At 39.7% G+C, this 17752-nt stretch overlaps 1 protein-coding gene across 2 annotated transcripts in view; it reads left to right on the top strand.

The window, feature by feature from the left end:
- The window catches only part of IL18R1 (interleukin 18 receptor 1), a 33472-nt gene extending 16349 nt beyond the window's left edge, over nt 1-17123 (top strand). For both annotated transcript variants that reach the window (XM_047745472.1, XM_047745471.1), the window contains exons 5-11: nt 960-1110; nt 2975-3037; nt 6794-6914; nt 9293-9432; nt 10579-10740; nt 14744-14902; nt 16604-17123. In XM_047745472.1, coding sequence (XP_047601428.1) covers nt 960-1110; nt 2975-3037; nt 6794-6914; nt 9293-9432; nt 10579-10740; nt 14744-14902; nt 16604-16959 — 1152 coding nt within the window. In that variant the 3' untranslated portion in view covers nt 16960-17123. The remainder of the gene's footprint in view (nt 1-959; nt 1111-2974; nt 3038-6793; nt 6915-9292; nt 9433-10578; nt 10741-14743; nt 14903-16603) is intronic.
- The last annotated feature ends 629 nt before the right edge of the window (nt 17124-17752 follow it).

The raw sequence follows: 17752 nt of genomic DNA on the forward strand, positions 1-17752 counted from the left end.
TATTTTAATGTGCCTTATTAAAAACTGTTTGGGGTCATAAAAGTTTGACATACACAGAAACAATTTACTGAAGTGAGAACACATGTGAATCCTTCACAAACCCATGCTAAGCACCCTCAGGGCCTAGCCCCAGTTGCTGCCAGCTTTGGTACCTTCAAGAGAGGTCTATGGGCAGTACATTCTCCTTGTTTGCTGTTTGCAGAAATGGTATAGCATAGTCAAGTTAGCAGTTTAGTTTCCATATTCCATATCTGGATTTTAGATCGCTTCAGAACCTCTTCTATGGGTGGCTGATGGCTAGATTGAAGAAGGTGGCTATTTTATCGTTCCTTCTTGTGACCTGTATGGAAATTTGTGATGGAGAGACATGTTTGTGTGTGCCTATGGATTCAAATATTCTTGATAAATTTCTAATCAGTCCACTGACTTCTGGTGGAAGACATCAAGGGGGTGGGTGGTCTTCTAGGTACTCAGGTATGCATGTAATTCTGCTCCTGAGTATATGGACTTAGACTAAAAGTGTTAGAAAATAGAGTTGTACAAAAGTTTTCATATAAGCAGGGATTTTTTTGTTGTAATGTACGCGCACTCTTTCTCTCTCTCCTCCTTTACCTCCATCCTTCCTCCCGTCTCCCTCTCCCTTTCTCTTTACCCTTCCCACCCTTTGTGTGTAAAAAGAGAAATTAAAAGAAAATGACAGGAGCAGCTACAGCACCCCCCCTATATTCTGTTTCCCAGCATGTATTAATAACAATGATAATAACAGTAATGGGACTATGTATCATCGTTGCCACAGAAGCAATCCCAAAGCACTGGGACATTGACTCAGAAATTGCCAGCTTTCATTCTGTTTCCCCTTTTTAATAAAAACCTTTTAAAAATTTGAATCAATGTTATATGATACTGCTTTTACTTAAAATATTTTAACTTGCTTTTTCTTCTTCTTTTTTATAAAACAGAACTGTCAGGAGATAGAGAACAATAAAAACGCAGTTTTACAGAAGAATGCAGAGTTCGAAGATCAAGGATATTACACTTGTGTGTATTTCATTCCTCATAATGGAAAACTATTTCATGTCACCAAAACCTACAATATAACAGTAGTTGGAGGTAAGAGAAATTTGAGAATCAGAAAGAAACAAATGCATTTTTGTAAAACTGAGTTTTCTTTGTCATGTAGCACAGGAATCCAGAGGCAACTTACTTGGAGTTGTGACCACATCACTAGCTCAAATATAAGGGTCAAATCACTGGGGCATCATTTACTGCACTGGAAAGATTTTTTTTTTTGGCTTGGCAGGGTCGGTGGTAGTAAATGACCTTTATATATGTGAGCCTCCCGTGAGCCAATGCTCTTATTTCATGGAGGAATTTGTGGAATCTCTTGTGGTTTAGGATATGCTTTCACCCAACAGATATTCATCAAAGTGTCTATATTCAATAAACTGTACTGAGCATCAAAGTAAAGGAGGCAGGGAAATAGGAAATGAAGAGGAATTTGATTATAGGCAGGGGAGTTGGTAAACCACGTAGGAGTGCCCTCACTTATGAAACCAGATTCATCTGTGAGGTGTTAAGGATTCAGAGAGAGTCAGAGGAAGATCAGAGTCAGGGGACTCTGAGCTGAGTTTAGAGGTTGACCATGACAGGTGGGCAGGAGGACCTGCTGAGGACAGTGTGCTCTGGGTTTTCAATGGTACACTTCAAGTTTTAGTGGATGGCATACCGTCTTAAAGATACCCTTTTATACCACCTCTCCCCCAGGGCTCCTACTGACATTCCTGTGGGGGAAGGTGGGGACGGCAAAAGACAGATCTAGAAAAAGATAAGCAACAGCAATTTTCCATAAAGCCACCCCTTTGTCCTTGAGTCAACTCATGTCCATCAGTATTCTCTAGACTTGAGAGTTCCTTCTTTCTCTGGAGGCATCCAGGTCCTCCTGTCTCCCTGTTGGTATTCCATGCTTGCCCAGAGAGTCTGAATCCCAGAAGAATCAAACCTGACTCGCCTGGAGTTTCAACTTTGCGAGTTTCATCCTCCAGATCTACCCACACACTCACCAATCCGTTCTCTACCCTTCATTCTGTAGCACCACACTTCCTAACCAGGGTGCTGGTTTAGGAGAGCTCCCCAGTCTCCCATCACTCCTTGTGCACAGGCCTTGTGTTTGCTGAGCACCAGTAATGACTGCTCTGTACATACTTGTAAATGCCCCAGAAGCACCAGCTGTACCAAAAGGTAGAGTCTAAGTCATGATGAAAGTTGCCAGTGCTGATCATTGGACTAACAAGAACTTGACAACACAGCAGGTTCAATGTGTGCTCTCAGTGTTCTACAGTTACGAGCTGCCCTCAGTTTTCTATGACAGCATTCAGAAGGAGGCTGAGGCAGACAGAATTGGGTTCCTCTAGTCAGGGTCAGAAGTCGTTCAGGAATAGAAGCAGAGCTGAGCCCAGAGGTGTGGACACCCCCACAGGGCCAGCCAGCACTGAGGCAAGGGAGGCATCCAGAACACAAAATTGAAAGGGTGCTCCCCTGAGTGCCTGAGCAGGAAGGGTTGACACCTGAGAATGAGTACACCTGTCTGAGGAGTTGAGGGGGTGGGGGGCGACTGGAGGAATAAAGGCAGAGCAGAAAGGCAGTTCCCTGAGACTTGACATCTAAGTCCTGCAGGTGAGTTGTCCGTCAGGACGAACATCTTCCTCTGGCTTGTAGTTGCCGAAACCACAGATTTGAGCTGAGGGAAACCCAATTCAGGATGTTTTCTCCCATTACGTTAGCTTTGAGTTGATGGAAATGCAAATGACAAACACTGTTAGCCGCAACCATTAGTTACTGAAAATATGACCTAAGTGTAAAGTGATGACTATTAGCATCTTTGTTACATGGGGTAACATTATGTTCCTGCAAATACTTGTCTTAGAGGAGCAGAGTGCAATGCTGACACATTCCTCTTTTCTTCTTTCACTTTTAGATCGCAGCAAAATAACTCCTGTTCTTCTTGGACCAAAGCTGAACTATGTGAAGGTGGAATTAGGTATATTTTGACATACGTATAGTTTGCATTTCAGAATGGGGGTATCACTGAGTCTTCCAAGGCTAAATCTGACTCATGATCAATCCAATTGCATGTGCCTCACGCATGCCAGGTTTAGTGAAGAACATTACAAAGGGAAGAAAAGCCTGTCATTGTTTGAATGTTGCCATTTTTTGGCTGATGAAAATGAACAGTCTGTTGAAAACATGATAGAACCGTTTGTGGTTTTTAGATAGGGTTTTGGTCGCCCTGCGGTGGCTTTTCTCTAATAGTCTTTACGATCACTTTTAAATATGAAACTATGAGAGAACGCTTTGGAGGAATGATTCAGACTTGTTCTGTGGTCTGAACATTTGATTGATGAATCAATGGGCTTTGAATCATTGGACTTAGTTGACTGTACATTTAAGATTTGTCTAGACAGGGCTTAATGAAATCAATGTGTCCAGGTGCGTAATTCCTTTCCAAAAAGGAAAGAAGGAAGGTAAAGAAGAAATTCCCATATGCTAAACCATGTTTTGTATAAGATGATTGAAATATATTCTTGAATTACATCCTCCAAACAACTCCAAGTGGTATTATTCCCATCTGGTGGATTAAATGACCAAAGCCCAGAAGGGTTCAGTAATTTATCTAAAGTTAAACCAGTAAAAAGTGTCAAAGCTGGGATTCAAGTTGCTGTTAACTATTTCCTAAGCTCACATCTTAGGACCAACACCTGCCACAATCGTTTGTGGGACTGGATCTGCCCAGCGTCGCTTGGATAGTTTGCCATTTGCAACTGTGGTTTGCCTGCTTTTTATTGATTTCCAAACTTAGCTCTATTATTTCTTTCTTCTTGTTTTGGGCTTAATTTGCACCTCATTTTTGGAGACAGAATTAGATTCAGTTATTCTCTCTTGTAGCACATGCATTTTAAGCTCCAAAGTTCCCTCTAATCACGACTTGAGCTGTTTCCAAGAAATACACGTATGCCGTATTTTCATTACTATTTGGTTCAAACATTAAAAAAAAAAAACTTCCCTTGTGATTTCTTCTTTATTCTATTGATTATTTGTAGTTCTTACTTTCCAGATCTTTGGAGGATTTTCTCGTTGTTTTGTTGTTGTGGCTGATATTGATATCGATATCCAGTTAAGTTCCATTCTGGTCCAAGATTAGACACTGTATCATTTCATTCCTATGAAGTTTGTAGTAACTTGCTTCAGGACCAGAATGTGGTGGGTCTTGATGAATGTTCCAAATACATGTAAAACAAATAGGCATTCTGCATGTTTTGTTTTTATCATTCCGTAAATATCACTTATGCGAAGTTAGTCAATGGTATTGTTCAGATCATCTCTCTCTCTCTCTATTTTTTTAGATTTTATTTATTTATTTATTTATTTATTTGACAGACAGAGATCACAAGTAGGCAGAGAGGCAGGCAGAGAGAGAGAGAGGGAGAAACAGGCTTCCTACTGAGCAGAGAGCCTGATGCGGGGCTCGATCCCAGGACCCTGGGATCATGACCTGAGCCGAAGGCAGAGGCTTTAACCCACTGAGCCACCCAAGCGCCCCTAGATCATCTATATTTTAACCAAGTTTTGTGTGTTTTCTTTATCTGTTACCAAGAGATGTTAACATCTCCAACTACGATGGTCAATTTATCTCTGTATCCTTTAGTACCATCAATCGTTTCTTTGTATATGCAGAGGTTACCTTATGGGCACATGCAAATTGATGCGTGTTGAACTGATACTTCATCATTATCAAATTTCTCTCTTCATCTATCATGCTTCTTTCCTGAGTGCCTACTTCTCGGATAATAGACATATCAGTTTTCTTTTGTTTGAGGTTGGCAGGCTCTCTCTTTTTTACATCCTTTTGCTTTTAACATTTCTTTGTAAATCAAATGCACATTAAATGTGTTTCACATAAACAACATATCATTGGATCTTTTTTTGAAACCCAGTCTGTATAATGTGTCATCCATTTACATTTAATGAACTACCCATGGAGGTGGTGTGCAACCTCTCCTCTTGCTACCTGTGTTTTAGTTAGCTTATGTATCCTTCCTTCTTGCTGTTCCTCCCTTCCTTTTGGATTCATAAAGTATTTTTCTTTCCTTTATTTAATCTGCTTTGTTTTCTTTTTAGTTATACTTTATTATCCTTCCTTAGTAGGTCTAGAGATTACAATGTGTATCCTTGTCTGACTGCAACAGACAGACGTAATCTCAGCACATTTATAACTTCACAGCATGCGAGGACCTTGCAAATGGTTCATTGCATTTGTCCCTCCTATCTCCTGTTATGCTGTTACATATTTCTCTCCAGCATATGTGCTAAAACTCATAATAGATCAGCATTAATAGTGCTTTAAGTAATCCTCAGTCTTTTATATTTATGCAAATATTTGTATTTCCTCATTTGTTCCTGTAGTTCCTTGCTTTCCTCTGGGATAATTTTTCAGGAGTCTGAAAACTTCCTTTGGGATTTCTCCAAATGGGGTTATGTGGGGGTGGAGGAGGGGCGTGGGACCTCAGTCCTGTGTTTCTTGTACATCACTTCCTCCATGGGGAACTTTCTCTTCTAAGTCTTATGAGACTGCAGGAGAAACCGTTCATCCTTTGCAGCCTCCCCAGCAGGCATCCTACAAGCCCATGTGACTGTTAGAATTTCCATTAGGCTCTCTTTTCTCTATGAGATTCCCTCCACACTGTACAAACCAAAACAAATTTCTCCCAAGAATAAGATGGCTGGCTATCTCAGCTTCCTGCAGAAGGGCTTTTTCCTGACTGCGTTTCCAGCTGTTCTATTTCTCTTTGTTTTCTCTGCACGTGGAGGTCTTTAATTTTTAGCTAATTTCATTTTTTTTTACATGTGATTTATCCATTTTGTTTTTCTAGAAATTGCCATGGGAGTGTTGGTCTGACACTCCCTCCTAAATTGTATGTTGAAAAGAAAGTCCACTGGCTACTCTCATTTTTAATAATTGATTTAAACATAAACATTTGAAAAGAAACCAATTCATATTTTGGTGGTGACTTATAATTGCTACTAATTTCTCTGCTTTATAAATTTTTAAAAAATTTATTTATTTTTTATTTTTTTCAGTGTTCCAGGGTTCATTTTTTATGCACCACACCCAGTGCTCCATGCAATACGTGCCCTCCATAATACCCACCACCAGGATCACCCAACCCCCCACCCCCGCCCCTCCAAAGCCCTCAGTTTGTTTCTCAGAGTCCACAGTCTCTCATGGTTCATCTCCTCCTCCAATTTCCCCCACTTCACTTCTCCTTTCCAACTCCAATGTCCTTCTTGTTATTCCTTAGGCTCCACAAGTAAGTGAAACCATATGATAATTGACTCTCTCTGCGTGACTTATTTCACTCAGCATAATCTCCTCTAGTCCCACACATGTTGATACAGAAGTTGGGTTTTCATCCTTTCTGATGGAGGCATAATATTCCATTGTATATATGGGCCACATCTTTATCCATTCATCTGTTGAAGGTCATCTTGGCTCTTTCCACACTTTGATGACGCTGGCCATTGCTGCTATGAACATTGGGGTACAGATGGCCTTTCTTTTCACTACATCTGTATCATTTTTTTAAATTTAAAAACAAGGCATAGCTGTTCTGTTTCTGGAATGTAGCACTGTATTAGCTTTATATATTAAGTTAACATATATTGATTATATTCATTTTAAACCTTTGGGAAATCTGAGTTTCTAAGATCAGAACATTGGTTGTCAACTTTCACATAGGAAAAGATGTAGAACTCAACTGTTCTGCTTTGGCAAATGAAAAGGATGCTTTTTATTGGAATGTGTGGGAAGAAAATGGGAAGGAACCTAATGTACATGAAGAGAACATAACAAGAATTAGGTATGTATATGTGACGTATTATTTATCACTACATATACAAATCACATTGTGTTATAGATACATGATATAAAAACATCAGCATGCTGGGCATCTGGGCTCTTTCCATAGTTTGGCTATTGTGGACATTGCTGCATAAACATTGGGGTGCAGGTGCCCCTTTGAATCAGTATGTTTGAACCCTTTGGGCAAATACCTGTAGTGCAATTGCAAAGGTAAAAAGCAAACACAAAACCCAGAATCCTGAATGGCTGATTGGATATTTTAGGTATGTTTACATTTTAATTATAATTTACATATTTTATACTTTCAGCATGCTCTAGGTTGATGGATTATGTAGAAATCTAATGCCAAGATCTAAGCTAGAAAAAGAAGTTCGGTGAGGCTGTTTCAAATCAGCTTACAAAAGTAGCTTTTGGTCGGTCAGGATATGTTGGGGATGGGGATTTTACTTAAGCATCTGATAAAGTTAGTAATCATATAAGAGACTCCAAACTTGTCAGATGTAAGTTTTGTCTCAAGGAAACGCTAATGTCCCCATCACCTACACTGTGGCATTCATTGTTGGCAGATTGACATCGAACATAGTTATTACTGTAACATTTTGCTGTCAAGAGTTCATTAACGGAAATTAGAAACACAATAAGAACAGGTAAAAGAAATTAAAAAAATAAACGAAGAGGGCATTGTTAGATATAAATATCTAGGAGGTAGCTTTGGTTCAAACAGTTTCAAATCGTTGTGTATTAGTACTTCCATTGCCTATGTTCTTCCAGGAAGGAATGATCACTCTTATTAAAACAAAACATGCTCAGCCTGTGGTCATTTAAGTGTTTCTGAATGACTTTGGGTCATTACTCTACTTAATAATGTATTGATAAACTCAGGTTTTAGTGAGTAGTGATCCCAAAGTGTCTGTCACCTTGGCTGCAATCTTGAGGTTTTTTTTTCCTGCCTTTTACACTTCAGAATTTTCTTTGTCATCATGCCGGCAGCTCTCAATTCTTGCTGACACTTGTCGGTGAGTTCCTAACAGTGTCAGGTGTGTGGCCTCACCCGACAGCAGACGTGTAAACATCGGTCCCGCTGAACAGCATGGACGCCTTGCCATTGTGTCTTCTCCTCAGCATCAGACCCTCACTGGAGTTCTGTGGTCCCCCTTTTAGTGATCTATCGCTAATCTTTGGAGGGATAGAAGACCAACTCACCGAACTATTTGAAATGGAGCTTAAGCTAAGCTAGGGGAGCCAGGTAGTTTTTCTTTAGAGTTAGGTGATGAGCTTTATTCTGCCTTTTGTGCCTTACTTTCGGGGTCTTGCACTGATGTTAGACAGTTGATATTCCTGGATTGGTGACTTCTGCACAGAAGTATGTTCTAACCTGTGTTTGAGACCGTTGAAGGCTAAGGTGGGTTCCATGTCCCGTGTACTGGAAACACCTGCTGCTAGGCGGGTGGCAGGTGAGTGAGCCACCCGGGGAGGGCTTTCCCAAGTTGTCACTGGCAGGGAAGCAGATATCATGAGCTGTTACCTCGTATCAACAACAGCACAACGTGGATCTTTTGAGAAGAGAAAGACAGCTTTCTGCTGGTGTTTGTCTGAGTCATTTTCTGACACCTCCTGAACAGCTTTATTGGTATTTCTCACATGCCTGTGGGTGCATCTGAGAATAGTTTCATTCTTTTTTAATTTTTTAAAGATTTATTTATTTGAGAGAGAGAGAGAGCGAGCATGCAAGGAGGGGGAAGGGCAGACAGAAAGGGAAGGAATCTCAAGCAGGCTCCACACTGAGCTCAGAGCCCGACACAAGGCTCTATCCCAGGACCCTGAGATCATGACCTGAGCCGAAATCAAGAGGCAGACGCTTAACTGACTGAGCCACCCAGGTGCCCCAAATAGTGTCATTTTAAAGTTTATTTTCAATGCTGAACAAAATAAAAGTGATCTTTAGGATCGCATGGAGAAATTTGATAGGAATCTGTATTTATGCCAAACCATTTGCCGCCTTGTCACAATCCATGGAGACCTCCCTGTGGGAGGAACGCTAAGTGGTTAGGAGAAGAGAAGGAGGGGAAATAGTTGAGAGACTATTTTCTTGTGTTTTCAACTCAGCATCATTACCTTCTAGCATATTCATTCTGGACAGTGCACGGTGTCGTTCCCTAGGTGATCTCAGGAGGGCTGTTTCTGTCTGCCCTGACACTCTCTGGAGGAGTCAAGGTTCATGGTTGCCCACACCCTGAGTCCCCTTCAGAAAAGGAAGGTTCCACGGAGCCAACAGATCCACTGCTTTTGAGTATTTTCACATGAGAACTCCACTCTCATGGGTAATGTTGCTGGCAATGACCAAAGCCTATCACAGAATTATTTCCTCTTTTACAGGACTCCAGATGGCAAATTGTATGTGTCAAGAATATTGAGAATTGAGAATATTAATGAAAAAAATCTAAACTTTTCATATAATTGTTCTGTGGCCAGCGAGGGAGGCACAGACATTATAAGCTTTGTCTTGTTGAAAAAAGGTATGGGAAAGTTTTGTCGTGGAAGCTTGTGGAAGCTTGGAATATTGCGGCTGAGAGACCCCTTGAAGATCACCACTCTCTCCTTTTACACCCCAGGAAGCAAGCTCCCAAGAGATGAAATGGTCTACCTTGTGTCACAGGCATTTAGGCTAACCTGGGGCTCAGTCCCCTGCTGGAGTCCCCTGTGCACTGATTTTGTGCAGAGAATGAAAACACTATTCTTTTGCCCTCAATCATATTGCAGACCCAGGTAGAAACCAGAGGCCTGAACAGGGAAGCAGACGCAGACTGGAGGCAGAGATGTGTGGCTGGTGTGAAGGAGAGGCAGGGGGCAGCTCTGGCATGCCTACGACAATGGGAGGCAAGCTTGCAGCTCAGCATAGGGTGAGGCCAATGGTAATGATTGTACTATTGCCTCCAGCCTACCTTAGCTGGGCACAGGGCACAGGGCACAGGGGACCCTTGGGTGTGGTCATTCATTCAACAAAGATTGACCTTGAACCAGTCTCAGGACCTGGCAGGTGGACAATTAGGTTGCATCAGTGGACTCCTAAAATTTTGCACTGCCTGACTGATGGAGCATTCCAGAGCCGTCCCCCTCTGTCCTCTACCAATACAGTACAACCCAGGGCCATTGGCCCAGTAGCTGCTCAGAAGTGGCTTCATACTATGGCGAAGACACTAAGAGTTAAGGACATCAGTGACTTTCCCTAGGATACAGACTAAGTGATAGAGCCAGGTGGGGAGCCCAGATGACCTCAGTTCAGCACCCACACTCTCAAAACTATGCAGTTCCATTTATGTTTGCAATATACTAGCTAAGACGTTGGTTTGGGTCCCTCTGCATTTCACCCTGGTATCTTACCATCCTAGAGACTCGCCTTCCCCAAGTGGGGATAGGCTATATTACAATGATTTCAGTTCAGGTCTCTGAATGTCCTTGTACACACTTTTGTTCTTCAAAAAACTGGAGTGGAACGATTAGTACTCTGGACCAAAGGCCGGCATGTGGATGAAGTCGATGGGATGTATCAGAAAGACATCTGGATTCATGTTCAGTGTAAAAACTGACAACTGTGGTATGATGTTGGAGGACACTGGTAAACTGTCTTTCACTAGTTATTCCTGTTTTCTTTTTCTTTCTAGAAGATATGGTTGACATCCCAGGCTACGTCTTCACCAGAGGAATGATCATAGCTGTTCTGATCTCAGTGGTGGTTGTGTGCCTAGTAATAATGGGCATCATTTATAGAGTTGACCTGGCCCTATTTTATAGAAATTTCATGGGAAAAGATGAAACATTAACAGGTAACGGATATCGTAATACTGGGATTTCTTATCTTATGGCTTCATTAAGAAACCGAATAAAGAAACATTAATCTTCCTTTAATTTTGATTATATTGTTGTCTTACTGTGTGGGAGAGGTTTTCCACAGGAAAGACTGGTTTGAACAGATCATCCATCATGAACGTTGTCTCGTATCTTTTTTTTTGTGCTTACTTGTATGTTGCCAAAAATTATTTGCCAAGCAATTGTTAATTGTTTGATATATGTATGTCATGTCTTCCTAAATGCCCTGTGAGATGCTTGTGCCTAGGGACTGTCATTATTCACACATGATCTGGACACCTTATATAATGTGCACATTCAATAAACTTCATTAAATAGAATTGAATTGTATTGTAGTTCATTATTTTAACCTGACAAAGGAGGTAGCCTTATGTATCTATAAGAACCCTGAACTAGAAGCCAAATGACCTGGGTTCTAGCTTCCTAGATCTGTGTTTTTCTCTATGGCTATTTCTATCTGAGGACTCTATTTTTCAATCTGATCTCTCTATTTTTAAAGGTAATTTGAAGAAGTCCTCAAGTTATAAGATAATTACTGAATTGTGTCAACTATACTTAAGTAAAAAAAGATAATTCCTGAATTGAAACAAATCAGTCTAATCCATTGCACTTGCTGTGTGTGTGTGTGTGTGTGTGTGTGTGTGTGTGTGTGTGTGTAGGACACAGTTCAAAACACAGAAAGTCTAAGAGTAGAAAATCACCTGTTAGCTTTTCCCATGTCTCTGTTTCTCACATCATCTGTCACTGATAGTACATATATCTAAATAAATATGCATATGGGATCAAATTCCACTCCTGTGCTAAAAACAAATCCTGGCCAATCATGTACACTCTTCTGAACTTCTTTGTTTTGCTATGCCTTGGATGCCCTTCCATAACAGTTTATAAAGCCTCCTGTTAGAGTCTTACAGTGTTTTATATCTGAAGATGTATCCCTGTTCGTTTGGTCACCTTTTGAGTTATTCACAACCTTTTGTTATTACAGAAGTGATGCGACAGAGAGTTTTGTAGAGTCATCGTTTCATCTGTGTGCAGTGTAACTGAAGGAAAAACTTCCCAAAGTGGAATTGCTGGCGATATTGAAGGGTAGATACAGTTGTTCATTGGATAGGCATAGCCAATTTGACCTCCCTTCTATTGTACTCCTACCACCTTCAAAGAATGGGGGTTACTTTTTCTGCATGGCCTTACCCACAACCTTTTGGCCATGTGCCAATCTGATAGGTAAAGTTATATCTCAGTGTAGTTTTCATTTGTATTTCACTTACTATGCAAGAGTGTAATTTTTCATTTTTTAAGGCTCATTTGTATTTACATTCTCAAAGTACTCATTCATATCCTTTGCCACTTTTCTATTGTTTTTTTTTCTCTTGTTTATTTCTAAGAGCTATTTATATTTTAAGGAGTTTAACTAACTATTATCTACACTATGAAGGTAGAAGGTAGAAGGTAGAAAGTATAGACAAAAAACTTGGCCTTTTTTCCCTCTTGCTTATTTCTAAGAGCTATTTATGTTTTAAAGAGGTTAACTAACTATTGTCTATACTATGAAATGAAAATATTGTTCTCAGATTGTAATTTGCCTTTTGATTTTGCTTATATTAGTGTAATATGTGGAAGATTTTTTTATTATTCTTAAAGTATAATTGACACAGTGTTATATTAGTTTCAGGTACACATTTTTATCATTATGGAAGATTTTTTTAATGTACTCAAGTTTATCCTTTTATGGTTTCTAGATTTGTGGTCACAAGTAGAAAGATCTTGACCACAAGTTACAAAAGAAGTCTCATGTTGTTCCTGTGGGATTTTTCTAGATTCATGATTCACATTTACAGCTTTTAGTTAATAATATCAAATTAACAATGCCAATTAATTAATCTTTGAGCTTAATTATGTGTATGCAATTTTGGGGATGGAGAGAAACACTATAACTGAGAGGTCTATTTTTGGTACCTTTTTGAACAGGTTTCTACTTGCATGGACCTGAACATATCTCAAAATGGGCATTCACTAATACCTTTCTGATCTTCAACGAAGATTTTTTTTCCCCCCTCTCTGTTGTGTTTGACCCAATTCACAGATAATTTTTTTCAGTTCATACTTCCTGCTTCCCAGCATGGCAGTGCATAGAAACATTTACAGATGGGCTCTACATCAGCTCTATTTCAAGTGTGACCTGTGACAGTGATAAGTCGTGAAAAAGCCAGAAATAGAGACATAAGTACAAAAACTAAAACTTTCATAGCAATTTGATATTGCTGCAATATCCAAGAATGTTTTCAGTATTAGTTTTTGAAGGACTGGAAATGAAAGAAACCAAACAACCCAAATCAGTTAAACTCAATGAAAGCATGGTCATTCGCCCAACACAGTTTGAGAAGCACTAGCCTGACTCCTTAAAGCCCCAAATATACATTGACATGAGGGTTTTGTTTATATAGAACCCAAAATAATTATTATTAGTTTCTAAATACCTTATCTTAAACACTTCACTTTGTCAGTTATCAAAGCCAGCAAGTCATTCAATTATGTGGGTTTAAAATAAATTGTAATATATATTACAAGATTTGCTAAACCAAAAAGAGAATTGCTTGAAATTGGGCATTTCAAAGCAATCAATAGTTGAAAAACCATTTTTCATCTTTCACGGGTAAGAATAAAGCTGTACTCCAACCCCTGTACCATCTAATCAATTATCATGGGACAGGGATAGACCATTCCCCTCCCACTTCCCCTTCTTCCTCTACCAATCCCAGTTAGCATCAATTGCATCATTTAGGACCTGACTCAAAATTTCCTTTTCTCAGGAAGCAGGGCCCCTAGAGATCACTTTTTAGTCTCTGACCACATTGATTCTGTTTGTTTTGCCTGTTTTGTTACACTGCCTCGCACTGCTAATGTGTTATTTGTAAACTTTTTCAAGTTGTTGCATTTGCTTGCTTTGTCTTCTGAGATAGGTTGGATGAAGGTAGAAGAAGGACATGTATATAATTTTGCGGTTTCCCAGTTAGTACGGTGGTCTTTGTTATTTAGGTAACACTTTCATCTTGACTTTGTCCCATTAGCCTTCTGAACATTGCTTTATGATTATCAGGAATTTAATAGGAGCCAATGTTATTATCTATGAAAATCTTTCAATAGACCAGAAATTTTCATATTGGCATCTAGGACCATATTTACTTTTGAATATCACAGCACGTGTTGTGATAGCCCAATGTTTAAATCACCTCTATTGTTTCTTCCTGCTTGCCAGTGTAAATGCTCTGCTTTGTTTCTGTCTTCATTTTCCAGTTGGTCATTTTGAGTATAGACATATTAAGATGCTGGTAGGATTAGGTAATAAGAGAAAGCTGAGGTGAGATTTGCTTTCCATTCCTGGAACAAGGACATAGCTGGGCTCCTTGGCCTTTTGTTGCCTTTAAATTACTTTAATTCCTGGATTTATATCTTGTATTTCTCTCCATCACTCTGTGGTGTCATACAGTGAGAATCTTAATCTATATGCTTAAAAAACAATTTGCTAATTGGTTGCTTGATTAGCATTTGAGGTTCATGGAGGCTATTTTTTTGTGTGTCTTTAATAATAATTGAATTTATTTCTTGTTTTTTGACAACTTAAGAAATCAGAGAGAGCGAATAACGCCTAAGAAGAATCATAGAACCAAAAAATATTTGATGAATTTTATGAGTTACCTAGTTTAAACATGTTTGTTTTGTTTTTTAATTGGTTTTCTGGCAAAAAAAAATTTTTTCTGTATCCTTTTTTTGAATGGCTTCATTGAGCTCTAACTGATGTACAAGGAACTGCACATATTTAATGGGTACAATTTAACGAGTTTGGACATGAGGATACTCTGTTTAATCTTTTTCCTTTACGATGGTTCCTCTCCCATTTTTCACAACTTTCACTCAAATTTTATTTGCACTGTAATTAAAAGAGTAAACCTTATTTCCTAGATGGAAAAACATACGATGCTTTTGTGTCTTACCTGAAAGAATATGGACCCGAGAATGGAGAGGAGCACACCTTTGCTGTGAAGATTCTGCCCGAGGTGTTGGAGAAACACTTTGGGTATAAATTATGCATATTTGAAAGGGATGTGGTACCTGGAGGAGGTAAGAAAGTAATACCAGATAGAAAACCAGTGGGAAGATTTTCTTTTTAAAAGCTGAATAGTGTAGCCTTATGAAAGGCAATCCTGTTTTGCTTAAAAACAAAGGAATAAACATGATCCTGTAAACCAGAAATAATCAGCTAAATCAATATAATATTTTATACAACAGGATTGGTTCCTGACTTAACACGTGACCCTCTGGACTATAAACATTCATTCTTACCAGAAAATACTCGTTCTTTATTGGGTTGGCACTGGTGTGAAAATTATAGTAGCAGATAGGAGAGTTGGAAAAGGATAAATAAAGGGCGATTGGTGATTCATGTCGGATTTTAGTTATGCAGTTCAGTTTTTTTTATTAGTATCTGAATACAAATGACCATAAAACACATATTGAAGCAAATTCCAGTTCGAAACCAAGAAATTAAGTAACATGTCTGTATATTCTCTGAGGTCTTCCAGAGCAAGTATTTGAAATCTGGTGTCAGAATACTTTGGGTGCTGATGCATTACCAAGGATACAATATAAGTATTTCTATTGCCACCATCACTCAGTCAGCCAACGTATACTCGTGGCAAATTCTGAGCTGGGCATTGAAGACATGGCAGTAAATAAGACACAGTTGTGTTTTTCCCCTTCCTAGATTACAACTGAGAAGGGGAAAATACTACCAATTAGAAGGAGAAAATATACTATTTTTTTTTAAGATTTTATTTATTTATTTGACAGACAGAGATCACAAGTAGGCAGAGAGAGGGGGAAGTAGGCTCCCCGCTGAGCAGAGAGCCCGATTCGGGGCTCCATCCTAGGACCCTGGGATCATGACCTGAGCCAAAGGCAGAGGCTTTAACCCACTGAGCCACCCAGGTGCCCCTACTTTTTAATAAATAGATAGATAGATAGATAGATAGATAGATAGATAAAATAGGTTTGTTCTTAGTTTTCAAATGAAAATAAAGACTGTATGTATATTTAATTATAAAGAGCTTGGGTCAAAACCTCTATTGGAGAAGGGGTAGAGATCTAGCCCAGAAGTTGACAGTCGATCACCCATGGGTGAAATCCAGGCTATCAGCCTTGTTAAAACCCAGCAAAGAGCTGTTCGTGTGTGGTCTGCCAGCTGCCTTTGAGCTAAACAGCAGAGATGGGTAATATAAAACCAGAAATAGTCACTCTCTGGCCCTTTACAGAAAGTTTGTCAACTTCTGGTCCAGAATCGTGGTGGGATATATATATTTTTATCTTTGAATTCAGATTTCGGGGTGTTCCTCCCTGCCTGCCGAGAGGTGAGATAGCATCACAGGACTCCAGAAGCAGACCGCCTAGGTCCTGACTCTGACTCTAGAATTGGCTGACTCTCAGATTCTGGTCTAGTTGCTTAACCATTTGTACTTCGGCTTTTTCATTGGTAAAATGGTGGTGATAACGACACTCACTGTCTTTTTAGGGTCATTGTGATGCTGTAATGAGTTCATATACATAAAACATCTAGAAGAGGTTTTGGCACAGAGTAAGTGCCAAGTGTTCATTATTGCTGTTACCTGGATGATTGTTTTTAACAGTGTGTAAAAGTTGAGAATAAGTGGTTTGTCTTGCAAAACTTATTAGGGAAGTAGAGTTAAATAATACAAAATCAGACCTTCATCTCCTGTCTGCCTTTTTAGTTCTCTTTAATTACTATGCCACATCTTGCATTTTTAGCTGTTGTTGACGAAATCCACTCATTGATAGAAAAAAGTCGAAGACTGATCATTGTCCTAAGTAAAAGCTACATGTCTAATGAAGTCAGGTACGAGCTTGAAAGCGGACTCCATGAAGCGCTGGTAGAAAGGAAAATTAAAGTCATCTTAATTGAGTTTACACCTGTGGGAGACTTCATGTTCTTCCCCCAGTCACTACAGCTTTTGAAATCCCACCAAGTTCTGAAGTGGAATGCTGATAAACCTCCATCGTATAACTCAAGGTTCTGGAAAAATCTTCTTTATCTGATGCCTGCAAAAACGGTCAAGCCCTATGGAGCTGAATCTGAAGTCCTACCTGTTCTTTCACGGTCCTGAGCTTTAGGAAAGCTGAACATTAGAAAGAACTGTTGACGCTCTGGGCCCGGAGTGGATGGGCCTGTTTTTAACAAAGACACTGTTAAAAATATTTACCTCTCTGAAAATCCTTCTTACGGTTCGAAGAGGACAGTCGTCATTAGGTTGCCAGGGATAAGACTGAACAATGAGCAGTGCTCATGTGCTCCTGGAAGAACCTGGAATTCCAAAGCAATGCATCTCCTCTTTCTCCCTCCTCGATAATTGGCTATAGGTGTTCATTCTCAATTCATGTTCAGCAACTGTGAGGCAGGGCATGAAGCAGAATACCTTAGGCCCTTATAAAAAGGGCCTGTCTCTATGTTTTGTTTTGTTTTGTTTTGATTTCTTTTCACCATAACAGTATTCATTGTTTTTGCACCACACCCAGTGCTCCATGCAATCCGTGCCCTCTTCAATACCCACCACCTGGATCCCCCGACCTCCCACCCCCCGCCCCTTCAAAACCCTCAGATTGTTTTTCAGAGTCCCTAGTCTCTCATGGTTCACCTCCCCTTCCAATTTCCCTCAACTCCCTTCTCCTCTCCATCTCCCCTTGTCCTCCATGCTATTTGTTATGCTCCACAAGTAAGTGAAACCATATGATAATTGACTCTCTCTGCTTGACTCATTTCACTCAGCATAATCTCTTCCAGTCCTGTCTCTCTGTTTTTAATGCTAACGCTTGAATTAAAGGATTGTAAGCATTTTCTAGGACCCGGTAGGTGACATAATAGCAGGAATGTTGCCTTTACTCTCCCACAGTGCAGCCTAC

The sequence above is a fragment of the Lutra lutra genome, chromosome 9 (genome assembly GCF_902655055.1).
Source record: "Lutra lutra chromosome 9, mLutLut1.2, whole genome shotgun sequence".
NCBI classification, from domain to species: domain Eukaryota; kingdom Metazoa; phylum Chordata; class Mammalia; order Carnivora; family Mustelidae; genus Lutra; species Lutra lutra.